This window comes from Zingiber officinale, chromosome 2B (genome assembly GCF_018446385.1).
Source record: "Zingiber officinale cultivar Zhangliang chromosome 2B, Zo_v1.1, whole genome shotgun sequence".
NCBI lineage: Eukaryota > Viridiplantae > Streptophyta > Magnoliopsida > Zingiberales > Zingiberaceae > Zingiber > Zingiber officinale.
In genome coordinates, this window is record NC_055989.1 from 147941260 (window position 1) to 147953937 (window position 12678).

At 46.1% G+C, this 12678-nt stretch overlaps 1 protein-coding gene across 1 annotated transcript; it reads right to left on the minus strand.

Annotated features, from left to right (window-relative positions):
• Positions 1–5010: 5010 nt before the first annotated feature.
• Positions 5011–7170, minus strand: LOC122049651 (protein NRT1/ PTR FAMILY 6.3-like). The gene is made up of 4 exons (XM_042611007.1): positions 7050–7170; positions 6721–6938; positions 6022–6593; positions 5011–5912 (listed from the first exon to the last, which is right to left on the minus strand). The coding sequence occupies exons 1-4, from the start codon at positions 7168–7170 to the stop codon at positions 5039–5041; spliced, it is 1785 nt and encodes a 594-aa protein (XP_042466941.1). The 3' UTR covers positions 5011–5038.
• Between the last annotated feature and the right edge of the window lie 5508 nt (positions 7171–12678).

Sequence of the window (12678 nt, forward strand, 5' to 3'; positions counted from 1 at the left end):
TAACCCCGGCACCTCCGGTCACCCAGCCAAAACACCTCAAGTAATTGAAAACAAAGGCAGTAGATCGGATGATTAAGACAATGAATCGCAGTCGGCCCAAGAAAAAGAGAGCCGAGGAATTGCCATGGTAAGTGACATTAGTATAATCTCTGAAGGCTCCACTTACAGTGATTCAACCAGAGCCAGGAAGGCTCATGGTCACCGACCAAAGCCAAGTTGACTATAGCCATCAATAACCAGTCGAGCCCCAAATCAGCTTCGGGCCTCAAAACCTAGAGAGAGTGGAGCTTCCTCGTAATGATGCGCTCATCAAAGCTACAATAGCTGTCGAGTGGCTAGAGTCTTGGTTGACACTAGAAGCTCTATTAACGTGCTTTTCAAGAACTCCTTCAACAAGATGCAGCTCGATGCAAGCGAGCCCCAGCCAATGGCCACAACCTTATACAGGTTCACAGGGAATGAGGAACAATTGATCAGTCAGATCAAATTGTTCATCTCTTTAGATACCGAGCCCCTAGTCACATTTATAGTGGTGGATGTTTCGTCCACCTACAACGCCATCTTTGGGAGGTCTACCCTGCACGAATTATGTACGACTGTCTCTACTTTCCACCAGAAAGTAAAATTTCTAGTGGAGGGTCAGGTTGGTGAGGTAGGAAGGAGCAGCCCACGCGCCCAACGACCATCCGGTTGGCTATTACAGACTCTCATCATAGTTACAAGTTATAAACGTGCATGACTCACGCTCCCAACGACCATCTGGTCAGCTGTTCCAAACTCTCGTCACAACTGCGAGTTATAAGCATACATGACTCATGCGCCCAACGACCACCAAGTGGGCTATTCCAGCCTCTCACCACAGGCCCACAGCTACGAGTTATAAGTGTATATGGCACTCACGCCCAACAACCATATGGTCGGTTGTTCCAAACTTTCGCCACAACTGTGAATTATAAGCGTGCATGACTTACCTACCCAACAACCATCTAATCAAATGTTCCAGACTCTCACCACAGTTGCGAGTTATAAGCGTGTATGTCCCACGCACCTAACGACCATCCGATCGATTGTTCTAGACTCTTGCCACAACTATGAGTTATAATTGGGCATGACCCCAAGCATCAATTCACTTAGGCATGACCCTCATCACCAAATCACTTGAGCATGGCTCTCGACACCAATTTCACTTGGGCATTGACTCCTGGCACCGCTTGTCATGGGCATGCATGATTCCCAACCGATCAGATGATCGGACAACGATAGGATTTGGGTCTAGTCAGTCGGTCATGAATCTCCTTTGACTAGACTTAAAGGGGAGATTTGTGATACAAACGTTGTGAGTGACCCCAAAGGTAATGTGGGGTCGATAGTCAAAATAATGTAGTAGTCAAAGTTAATGTGAGGTAGTAGTCAAAGTCAAGGTGTACGTGTCCAAACGGACCACTTTCAACAGAGCTTAGTTCCCCATTTCTCATGGGCATGACTCTCAGCATAAACTCGATCGGTCCTAGAAACGGTCGAATCTCCAGGCGTCAACCCCCCACTGCTCATGGACATGACTTCCAGTACAAACCTGATCGACCCCAAAGTCGGTCAAATTTCTGGGGCTCAGCTTCCCACTTCCCAACCTAAAATCGGTCGACTCTAAGTCGATTGAACTCTCTCTAGGAGACAATATTGTCAGAGAATTGTAACCATCTGTCAGAGAATAACGGTACTCATCAAAAAAATATCCTACTAACTAACAAATACACGCAACGGAACCTTCCACTACCTAAGAGAAAGAAGTTGTGCATCCTCCACTGCCCGACATATTCTGAAGTTAGACATTTTCTAACATCTCATTATTGTGGAGGTTATGAGAGATGGTATAAAAAGGGAGTCCTCTCAATTGGTCAGATACACACATGCACATGCATCCACACTATTATTCTACTGTTCATCTTCTTTTTCATTTTTCGTTGGGCTACAATTTCGACTTGAACGTCGGAGTGTATGCGCCAAGGACCACCTCCTTAGTTTTCACTCTAACGTTCCTGTTTACTCTCTTTGTGATGTGTGCATATTCATGGTTTCCAACTCTAAGTCCTTTCTCCATCAACATTCTTACATACTTACCTATCGTTCATCTACTCATCCTCCATCAACATTATTGCATTCTTACTTATCGTTCATCTACTCATCTTCCGACAAGATTAACCTATTAGATTTTTTTTCAATGATAAAACATTGGTAAATCAAACTGGATATCCAATAGCTGAAAGAATTAGAGTGCAAAATCTAGTGAGCATAGGGATGTGGGAAATTGTGGCCCGATCATCTCGAAGCATCTCTATCTTGGATGCATGCCAACATCGAATCAAGTGAGAAAATAAACATAAAAATCTAATCTGCATCTGTAAAGCAAATTGTCGTCCTCTCGAAGCATATAAAGCACACAAGCAAATCAACGTCAACATGAAAATGAACATAAAAATCTAACCAGCACATGTGAAGCGAACTGTCGTCCTTCCTCTCGAAGCATATCGATCAAGCACACACCAAATCAATGTCGACATGAAAATAAACATAAAAATCTAATCAGCATCTGTAAAGTAAACTGTCGTCCTCTCGAAGCATATATATCAAGAACACAAGCAAACACCAAATCAACGTCGACATATCTAATACGGTGCGTGAGAAGGGGGTCCGACGGATGACGTGGTCAACGGTCAAGCCCATGGAATGGTCATAAGTCTAGCCCTTGTGGAGGTCAGAAGTCAAGTTTGTGTGGCCATGGTCAGAGTCACAGCTTGCATGGTCATGGACAGAAGTCAAGCTTGCGTGGTCATGGTCAAAGTCTCAGCTGACAGGGCAGTCAAAGGATAGGATTACAAGTTGGACAAGATCCAGCCTCGATAGCAATCAAGGGCAGGGCTCACAGGCCAATTACAACTGAGAACTGGGTCCACAGGCCAGGTATAGATAAGGACTGAGCCCACAGGTCAGGTAAAGGCGAGGAAGGGAAGGCCTCTGGCGTAGTATGGACCTGGTGTACAAGTCTGGGCATGCGAACTAGGGATTACAGAGGACAGAAGCAGGTCGGAATACAGACCTAGCGTGCAGGTCAGAACGTACAAGCCAAGGATAACAGCAAATAGAAGTAAGTCGGACTACAGACCTAGCGTGCAGGTCGGAGCGTACAAGCCAAGGATAACAGCAAACAGAAGCAGGTTGGAATATAGACTTGGCGTACAGGTCAGGACATACATACCATGGATAACAGCAGACAGAAGCAGGTCGGAATATAGACCTAGCGTGCAGGTCGGGACATACGTACCATGGATAACAGCAGACAGAAGCATGTCGGAATACAGACCTAGTGTACAGGTCGGAACGTACAAGGCATGGATAACAGCAGGCAGAAGCAGGTCAGAATAAAGACCTGGCTTACAGGTCGGGATGTACAAATCATGGATTACGGAGGACCGAAGCAGGTCGGTATACAGACCTGACGTATGCTCACCGAGGATACAGGTCGAGACTTACATCCTTACGGCATGGGATAAAGGGATCAAAGAGTACAGGTCGGAACTCAAGATTAGCGGAAGCAGACCGATGCACACAGGTCAGAATTTATAGCCTTATGGCTCAGGATACTTGAATTGATAAAATGTACAGATCGGAATGTGTTAGCCAAGGATACAGGTCAGGATTTATATCCTCGTGGTCCAAGATAAGCAAAGTTGGAGGCATGCATACAGGTCGGGTTAGAGGAAGTCAGAGGTACAGCTTGGGAGTAGGGATAAGCAGAACCGAGCTAAGGTATACAGGGCACGACATGTAATGCTAATAAGAGGCAAGACCGGTCGGAGGCTACAGTAGGAGATGCATAGGACAAGGTTAGAAGCACAGGTCTGAAGGCGATATCAGATCGGGGTTAGCAAGATATCAGCAAGTGTAAAGACTCAGCGTAGCAATCACGAGCAGAGGATGTCAGACACTACAGGACAAGCAAGCAAGGGAATCGTAACTGCTTGGCAGAGAATAATCAGAGTGTTAGAGAATATGCTAACAGTCGGGGCTCATTACTCCTTTTGTTCTGTCGCCGACCTATGAGAAGATGTCACGTGTCATTCACCGCCAGACAAAGTCTGACAGCCGACATTCCCTGACATCTACCAGACCCCAGAAACATCCGTTGCAGTATAAAAAGGGATGATTTATCCCTTATGTAGGTACGCTCACTCGTCATTTCTTACTTGTCTTTACTTTTCGTCATTTCTCTGTGCTTCTGGGGAAAAAGTACCTGACTTGAGCGTCGGAGAGCCTGACCCGGAGACTTTTTCCATGGTTTCTGGTCTCTAACGACTCGTGGGCTCGTCTGAGTGTGCGTAGAGCCCTAACGTCATCATCCCGGTCATCATCCTTCGTCATCTGCCCGTGTGAACCCTTCCGGAGGGTGCCAGGTAAATCGGATGCCGCAGCAACTTTCCGTCAACCTCCAGTACATCAAGACCCGCCTTCATCCGACTCAGCTTCCGGACAAAATCAATATCAAACTCCAAAACCCATTTCAATACTAGAGCGAAAAGGAAAGGGAGATGAGGAAATGGCTAGAAGAATAACATCATCACCTACATCGATCCACATCAGAAAAAGAAATAGCAGGGGATGAGCAGGAAGGTAGCTAGCGTACCAATAACTCAGATCTAGCATCACTAGGAGATGCAACAAACTCAGATCGAGCATATTAATACTACGGCAAAAATGGATCAGATCAGAAGCGTTCGAAGACAAATCAAGACTGAAAACTCAAATGCTGATGTAGGAGAAATCCAAGTAAAAGTAATCTAGTTTGGAAAAGAAAGTGAAGATCTGAATGGTCGGAATATAATTTCCTTTTTAATCAAACTAGTTTTATGATTATATACTAAAATCATAAAATTTAGACAACGACAAAGCAGTTGATGGTTAGTTAAGAGAGACAAAGCGTTGCCAATTATACACCAGCAAAAAAAAACAAGTAGCAAATTAAAAAGATACGTATCTATATCGTCTACGCTTGGTAGCAGGCCTCCTCGGCCAACTCCACGCCGGTGACGCCCTCATCCTCCACCGAATAGCGCTGCTCCTTGTAAATGTACCCCTTGGCGGCGAGGAGGTACGCCGCCAAATTGACGCCGGACAGCACTGCCAGCAGCCAATAGAAGTTGTTGAGCTTCCCCTGATTGAGGCTGTTGGCGAGCCACGCGCCGTGGCCGCCGGTCCCCGTCACCTTGTGCACCACTGCCACCAGCGCGGAGCTGACGAAGAACCCCATCGAGAGCGTGCTCAGGAACAGCCCTGTGCTCATGGTCTTCATCCCCTTGGGGCACTCCCTGAGGAAGAAATCCAACTGGCCGATGTAGGTGAAGGCCTGGCCGGCACCGACGAGGAAGAACTGCGGCACGAGCCAGAAGACGCTGACAGGGACTGCCCCGCGGTGGGCGGCGCGGAGGCGCTTAGTCTCTGAGAGGGCGGCGGCGACCATGGCGAGGATGGATAGGAGGAGGCCGACGGCCATGCGCTGGAGGGGGGATAGCCCATTGGGGTGGGCGGTGAGGCGGCGGGCGAGGGGGACGATGAGGCGGTCGTAGACGGGGACGGTTGCGAGGATGGAGGCGACAAAGAAGACGGTGAGGGAGGCCGGGGGGATTTGGAAGTGGGACCCGATGCGGCGGTCCATGGTGGTCGCTTGGGCCACCGAGAATGTGGTCATCTGGGCATACACCGTCCAGAACATTATGGTGGTGGCCCAGATGGGCAGCATCCGGACCACGATCTTGACTTCCTCGACGTCAGTCAGCGGCGAGAGCCGCCACTTGCTAGGCAGCGCCGACGGTTGTCGGCCGGCAGCGGGGACGTCGGGAATGGCGGCCCGGTCCAGGAACCTTGAAGAAAATAATAATAATAATAATAATAATAATTTCCCATTAATTAATTAATATAATTTTTAAAAAATAAGTAAGTGGAAACTGCAGGTAATAATTTTCCAATTACCTTAACTGATCAGTGTGCTGCAACCTCTGCCTCCCGTTCTTCTCCGGCGTCCCCTTCTCCTCCTCTGCTGCGCCGATGTACAGTAACGTCGGGTCCGACGGCAAATCTCTCCCCCGCTTCCGCCATGCCGCCACCACCACTGTTGCGATCTGTGTTAGCGGGCTCCCCACCAACTGCTTGAATCTATACTGCCGCGTGCCGGCGAGGAAGACCATCAGCCCCAGCGCGATCGACGCGGCACAGATACCGTACCCCCACGGCCGCCCGATGTGATCCTGGATGTAGACCAAGACGGTGACGGCGAGCAGCGATCCGAAGCTGATGAAGAAGAAAAACCAGTCGAAGAACTTCTGCATCTGCACCTTCTCCTCCTTGTTGGCCTCGTCGAACTGGTCGGAGCCGAAGCCAGAGACGCTCGACTTGAGGCCCCCGGTGCCGAGCGCAGTCGTGTAGAGTGCCAGGTAGAGCATCCCCAGCTGTGCCCCAGTGGCCTTCTCGCACACGCCGTCCGCCGTGCACGGAGCCGGCCGCATCCCCTCCACCGCCGTCGAGATCGCCAGGATCGTCACCCCCTGTTCATGTAAAATCTCAATAAAAAATGAATATTTCTTTTTGCTACTCAAAATATTACATTTTCCCCTTAAAATTTGGAAAATAAATTACTATTTTTAAAAAAGAGGGAGAAGTAGGGGTGCGTACGGAGGCTTGAACGGCGGTGAAGATGGCGATGGTGAGGTACCGGCCGAGAAAGGTATCGCCGACGAAGCCGCCTAGGAGACAGAGCATGAAGGAGGTGCCCATGAAGTTGGTGACGGTGTTGGCAGCGGCGGCATTACCCAGGTGCATCGTCTTAGTCAAGTAGGTGACCAGATTGACGGCGATCCCCAGCGTCGTCAGTCGCTCGTTGAGCTCCACCACTTCAATCGTGAAGATGGATTCGCCATTAATGTTACTTATAATTTACCAGAGCTAGCTGAAATTAGAAGTACTGATGAGAATGGAGTATGAGATCTACTATATATACGTGCCTAGGATCATGGCGGCGCAGGTCCAGCCGCCTGTGCGGGATCGGACGGCGGGGCGGCCACTGTAATCCCAGGCGTCGGCAACGATCTCGCCAGAGGCTTTGTGTTCCGGCGAGCCAAACATGGTAGAACTAGAAGAAGAGATGAGGCTTTGTGAATTAAGTATGGAGAAACAGAGGGGAAGCCTTTATATAAAGCTAAGAGAGAAAAGAACGGTTGGAATCTTAATTAGGCAGCCAGGTGGACCAATTGCAGATCATAAACAATACGTTCGTTGTAGGCATTCTTTGTCTTCAATCATGTTGGCAATTTGAGCAATTGGATCGGTCTTAGGCAAGAGTCAAGACGAGCATCAACATCTTTTGATTGAACTGACGCCGCCTGATAAAATCAACCTCCACTCTCATTTCCTAAGTAATCGGGGTTTGATTCATGATATATTATTTAGGATGATTAAACTATTACTGAAACTGGGATGTAGGATTAAATGATAAATAGAATATTAGACTGTACAGTCTATTCAAATTATAAGATCTAAATATTTAATATAAAAAAGAGAAAAATATGAGTTTTCTATGCGATAACAGTTTAAATCTCACAAAGGCACATTGCATCTAGGCTACGTTTGATTAGGCGTAATATAATTGAACTTGTTATGTAATTAAATTTGTAATGTAATGTAATTTTGATTACATTACTACGTTTGGTAATGAAATATATGTAATCTTTGATTACAAAGATGATTAAATTCTTTTGTTTGGTGTCCATTGTTTTTATAAGGAATATAATTCGTATTATTATAAAATGATAAAAATATCCTACGACTTCTACCGACGGAAGTTACATCTCTGTCGAAGCTTGCGGTGGCCGCTGCCGCCGGTTGCCGGCGGTCGTCGGCCGTCGCCGGTCGTCGGCAGACAACCGGCGACGGCCAACGACTGTCGCCAGTCGCCGGCCGTCGTCAGTCGTCTGCCGTCGCCGGCCATTCGTTAATAGCACGTTGCAGTAGGATCACTTAGAACTTGTTGTCTTTAGTGTTGCCTCGAGACCTCCTTTTATGCACTGTTGGAGGCGCCTCCAACACCATCATAGGCGCCTCCAACCCACCCGAGTCGCCCGCGTGGATCAGCACAGAACAGGTCGCACCTCATCCACTCGAAGGCGCCTCCAAGCCACTCCAAGGCGCCTCCAATCTCTGGTCCAAGGCGCCTCCAGCTCAGTCTAAGGCGCCTCCAGGCCTGGTGCGCAGCTTCCTTCAGCCTTGCACCTGAGGCGCCTCCAAGTTCTATGGAAGCGCCTCGGGCACTGTTCATCCGAGGCTTAAGGTTTATTTTTTGTTCCTGCAAAATGTGTTAGTCCCAAACACATACCCTGCAAAACAAAATTAGCATATAGTTGTCATAAATAAAATATTGACAGTCTTCGAACTGTCCGGGTCTAACTTCGAATTTTCGACCGGAAACCCTAGGTCGACCCAACGCCTACTGTTCCCTCTGCGGGGAACGCGTCCTCACCTACTCCGCTCAGGAGATTTATCTGTTATCGAATATATTCATGACTCACGAACTTATTTAACTTTTTATTAAATCTAAACAAACTTAATAAATATAAATTATAAATTTAAATATTCATTAAACGCTAAATTATATATTTAAAGTAAATTCTTATTAAAATTTATAATTTTATTCTAATAAATAATTTTAATATATTTATCTATAATTTTTTTAAATCTATAAATTTAATATCAAAATTATTATTATTTTATTTAAAAATTGATTTATAAGTTTAATGAACATATTCACAAGTTAACGAGTCGAGTATTGTGGAACTTGATTTATTTATCTTAAAAAATCTTATTAAACAAGTTCAAATAAATTTTTATCGAATCGAATTTTAAATAATTTAAAAATAATTTAATTTATTTACACCCCTAGAAAAAATAACTCTAGAGCACCTGGATTTAACAGTTTTAGACGGAGCCATTTTCATTCATTTCAATTTGTCCGGAAGCTCACACCTCTTAAGTCTTAGGACCTTTGTTTTTTCTCTTCTCTCTGTTTGTTAGTATTGAACTATAATAGCAAACGGCTGCCGTTAGAGTTGTGGCAACAAGATCGAGGGGAGTCCAATCACGTATCTAATCATGAAAGAAAATGCAGATTATTATCATTTCGATTTAATGAAGAGATATTGGAACATTGCACGTAACATTGGCAGAGGAAACCGCGCAGCTTAAGGATACATACATATAACTAATCAGCAAGCTAAAATAATACTATGTTACCTGCCCAGTTTAACCGTGATTTACTCCCTCTGAAATTTTATGGGGCCGGGCTCAGGGGGCCACTGGGGTGACGGTTCCACCTTTTTTTTTTGCTCAAATGTACGTGGATACAGATAACACACAGTATAAGTTCTCTATAGACCGCTCTTGTGCGCATAATCAAAGGATGTTAATAATGATGGAGCTAGAAATTACATTTTATCCGGGCTAAAAAGGTCCGGGGTTGATATTGGGGGCTGATATGAATTGATGGTGATATGGTACCAGCGCTAATAATGGATAAATTGACTTAAAAATTTAAAAATAGAAGTAATAATTGATAAATTAATGTGACATTTGGATGGAATCCCCGGGCGACAACCCGGGTACCGTGAAGCTTGGCTCCGTCCTTGGATGCTAGGTGTTGGTGCGGGAAGTATTCGACGATCGAATACAAGTTTTGATAATGACAAAGGATTCAAAGTTAAGTGATTTTGTGATCTAACAGTTTGAATGAGTTTGCAGAAAAGTCCTAAGTGTATTTAGACAAAAGTCTTAGATGTGGTTAGGCAGGTGGAAAACCCTAGGGGGTGGTAACCCTAGGTCATAGGGGGTGGTAACCCTATACGGAAAGTCTTGGCGGGTCGAGAGCTTCAGGCAAAAGTCCTAGGGGGTGGTAACCCTAGGTGGAAAGTCCTAGTGTCGCGAACCAGGTGAAAGACTGGACGGGTCGGGGAGCGGGCGTCTAGCAGAAAGTCCGGAAGTATCGAGTGCCGAGCAAAAGTCCAGTCGATCTGGAGGATCGTGCTGACAACAGATAAATCTCCTGAGCGGAGTAGGTGAGGACGCGTTCCCCGCAGAGGGAACAGTAGGCGTTGGGTCGACCTAGGGTTTCCGGTCGAAAATTCGAAGTTAGACCCGGACAGTTCGAAGACTGTCAATATTTTATTTATGACAACTATATGCTAATTTTGTTTTGCAGGGTATGTGTTTGGGACTAACACATTTTGCAGGAACAAAAAATAAACCTTAAGCCTCGGATGAACAGTGCCCGAGGCGCTTCCATAGAACTTGGAGGCGCCTCAGGTGCAAGGCTGAAGGAAGCTGCGCACCAGGCCTGGAGGCGCCTTAGACTGAGCTGGAGGCGCCTTGGACCAGAGATTGGAGGCGCCTTGGAGTGGCTTGGAGGCGCCTTCGAGTGGATGAGGTGCGACCTGTTCTGTGCTGATCCACGCGGGCGACTCGGGTGGGTTGGAGGCGCCTATGATGGTGTTGGAGGCGCCTCCAACAGTGCATAAAAGGAGGTCTCGAGGCAACACTAAAGACAACAAGTTCTAAGTGATCCTACTGCAACGTGCTATTAACGAGACACTCCGACAAAGCTACGATAAGTCCCCGACGACCTGGAGCTTCATATTCGCTAATTCTGTTGTCGGTATAACTTCAATATTTCAGTTCTGTAATACACATTTGTACTTTGCGATCTGATAGTGAATTGCCCAAAGTAAACGCTCAATGAGCGTGAGACTTGGAGTAGGAGTCGCCCAAGGCTCCAAACCAAGTAAAAATACTTGGGTCTTTGTGTTTGTTATTCCTATTTATTCCGTTGCTTAATTCTCGAACGTTTTTACGAATCCGAAACATGTGAAAAATCCACGAGCGCTATTCACCCCCCTCTAGCGCTTTCGATCCAACAATTGATATCAGAGCGGGGTAGCTTTGATTTGGTACAACCACCAATCAAGTAATTTTTTTGTGGTGTTTTCAATTTTTCGGAGTCAATTGGAATTAGTATAGTTGCTGCATTCCAATTCTTTATCTATTCAAATCATTTTTGCACGAAGCCAGTGCAACACCACTCGAGTTCGTTTTTATCATCTTCATACTGCATTGCTAATCCAGAATCAAGTCCAGGGACATTATTTTTTTTTTTTTTGTATTTTTCCGTGCTAGATCTAAATGGCCTTTCAAGAAGGATTTAGCACTGCTCGCCCCCCGCTCTTCTTCGGAGATGATTTCGGATATTGGAAGGGCCGGACGGAGGCGTATCTCCAGACTCATTTTGAAGTCTGGATGATCGTCAAAACCGGGCTCCAAATACCGACTGATGCCACCGGCAAGCTACTACCGTATGAGAACTGGGAACCATCACTCATCAAAAAGGTAGAAGCCAACGCAAGGGCAACATGCACCCTACAATGCGGACCGAAGGAGGAGCTAAACTGCGTCGACCCCTTTTTGAGCGCCAAGGAATTGTGGGAGAAGCTGATCGAGCTGCACGAAGGAACCTCCGATACTAAGGTGAGTAAACGAGATTTATTATTCAATAAATTATATAATATTAAGTTGCAGGAAGGCGAGACGGCTACCCAACTCCACGCCCGGATACAAGACCTACTCAACGGTCTACACGCAATCTGACAGAAGGTAGAGAACCGGGATATTTTGAGGTATGCCTTAAACGTCTTTCCAAGGAACACCTTGTGGGCATCCATGGTTGATGCTTACAAGATTTCTAAGGGTCTTTCTTCCATAAAATTAGATGAGTTGTTTGCCGAGTTTGAATTACGTGAACAGGTTAACTCACGTCCGACCGAGAAAGGTTTGGCTTTGGTTGCAGGTACAGGTAGAGCGCGCGAGACTAAATCAAAGCGCAGAACCGAACCAGAATTAGAAGAAGAAGAACCAGTTTCGGACAACGACGACGACGAAATCACAACCGAGCTCGTCAACCTGGTAAAGAAAGTGTACAAGAAAAAGAAAGGTTTCAACAAGAAGGACCTAAAGAAGACAATTCAGACCAAGGAAGTTCAACTAAAGGTGAAGTTCGAGGTAACGTGCTATGGATGCAATCAGAAGGGGCACATCAAGGCGAACTGCCCAAACCAGAAAGATCCGAAGAAACCAAGAAGAAAGAAGACCCTGAAGGCAACCTGGGACGAGTCATCCTCGGAAGAGTCTGACGACGAAGAACTCGAACAGACGAGTTTTCTGGCATTGACAGTCCGGGACTACACCAACGAATCCGGAAGCGAGGATGAATCGGAAGCCGAGTCCGAGAGAAGCCACGAATCCGTATCTGTTTCCGAAGGGCCTGACCCCGCTGTAAGTATCCCACGTTTAAACAATTTAGTTAATTATTTATTACGCAAATTAGCAAAATCAAACATTAGGATCAAGTCACTTCAAAAGGAGGTAACAACCCTTAAAAAAGTGACTAACTTCGAATCCTTGCTTGACCCAATTCAGACTGGAAACTCAACTCAAGTCCAAAAGCTTGAGGAAGAAAATTCCAGCATGAAAACTCAGGTCAAGGATTTGAAGAAAATGTTGGAACGGTTCACTTTGGGATCCAAGAATCTTGACCTA

What these genes read in the sequence shown, in the direction of transcription:
- LOC122049651 (XM_042611007.1), bottom strand. Translation starts at nt 7,170, where the DNA reads ATGTTTGGCTCGCCGGAACACAAAGCCTCTGGCGAGATCGTTGCCGAC. An exon ending in CTGCGCCGCCATGATCCTAG is followed by an intron (nt 6,939 to 7,049) that starts GCACGTATATAT and finishes TCACGATTGAAG; the next exon opens with TGGTGGAGCTCAACGAGCGA. An exon ending in TCACCGCCGTTCAAGCCTCC is followed by an intron (nt 6,594 to 6,720) that starts GTACGCACCCCT and finishes TTACATGAACAG; the next exon opens with GGGGTGACGATCCTGGCGAT.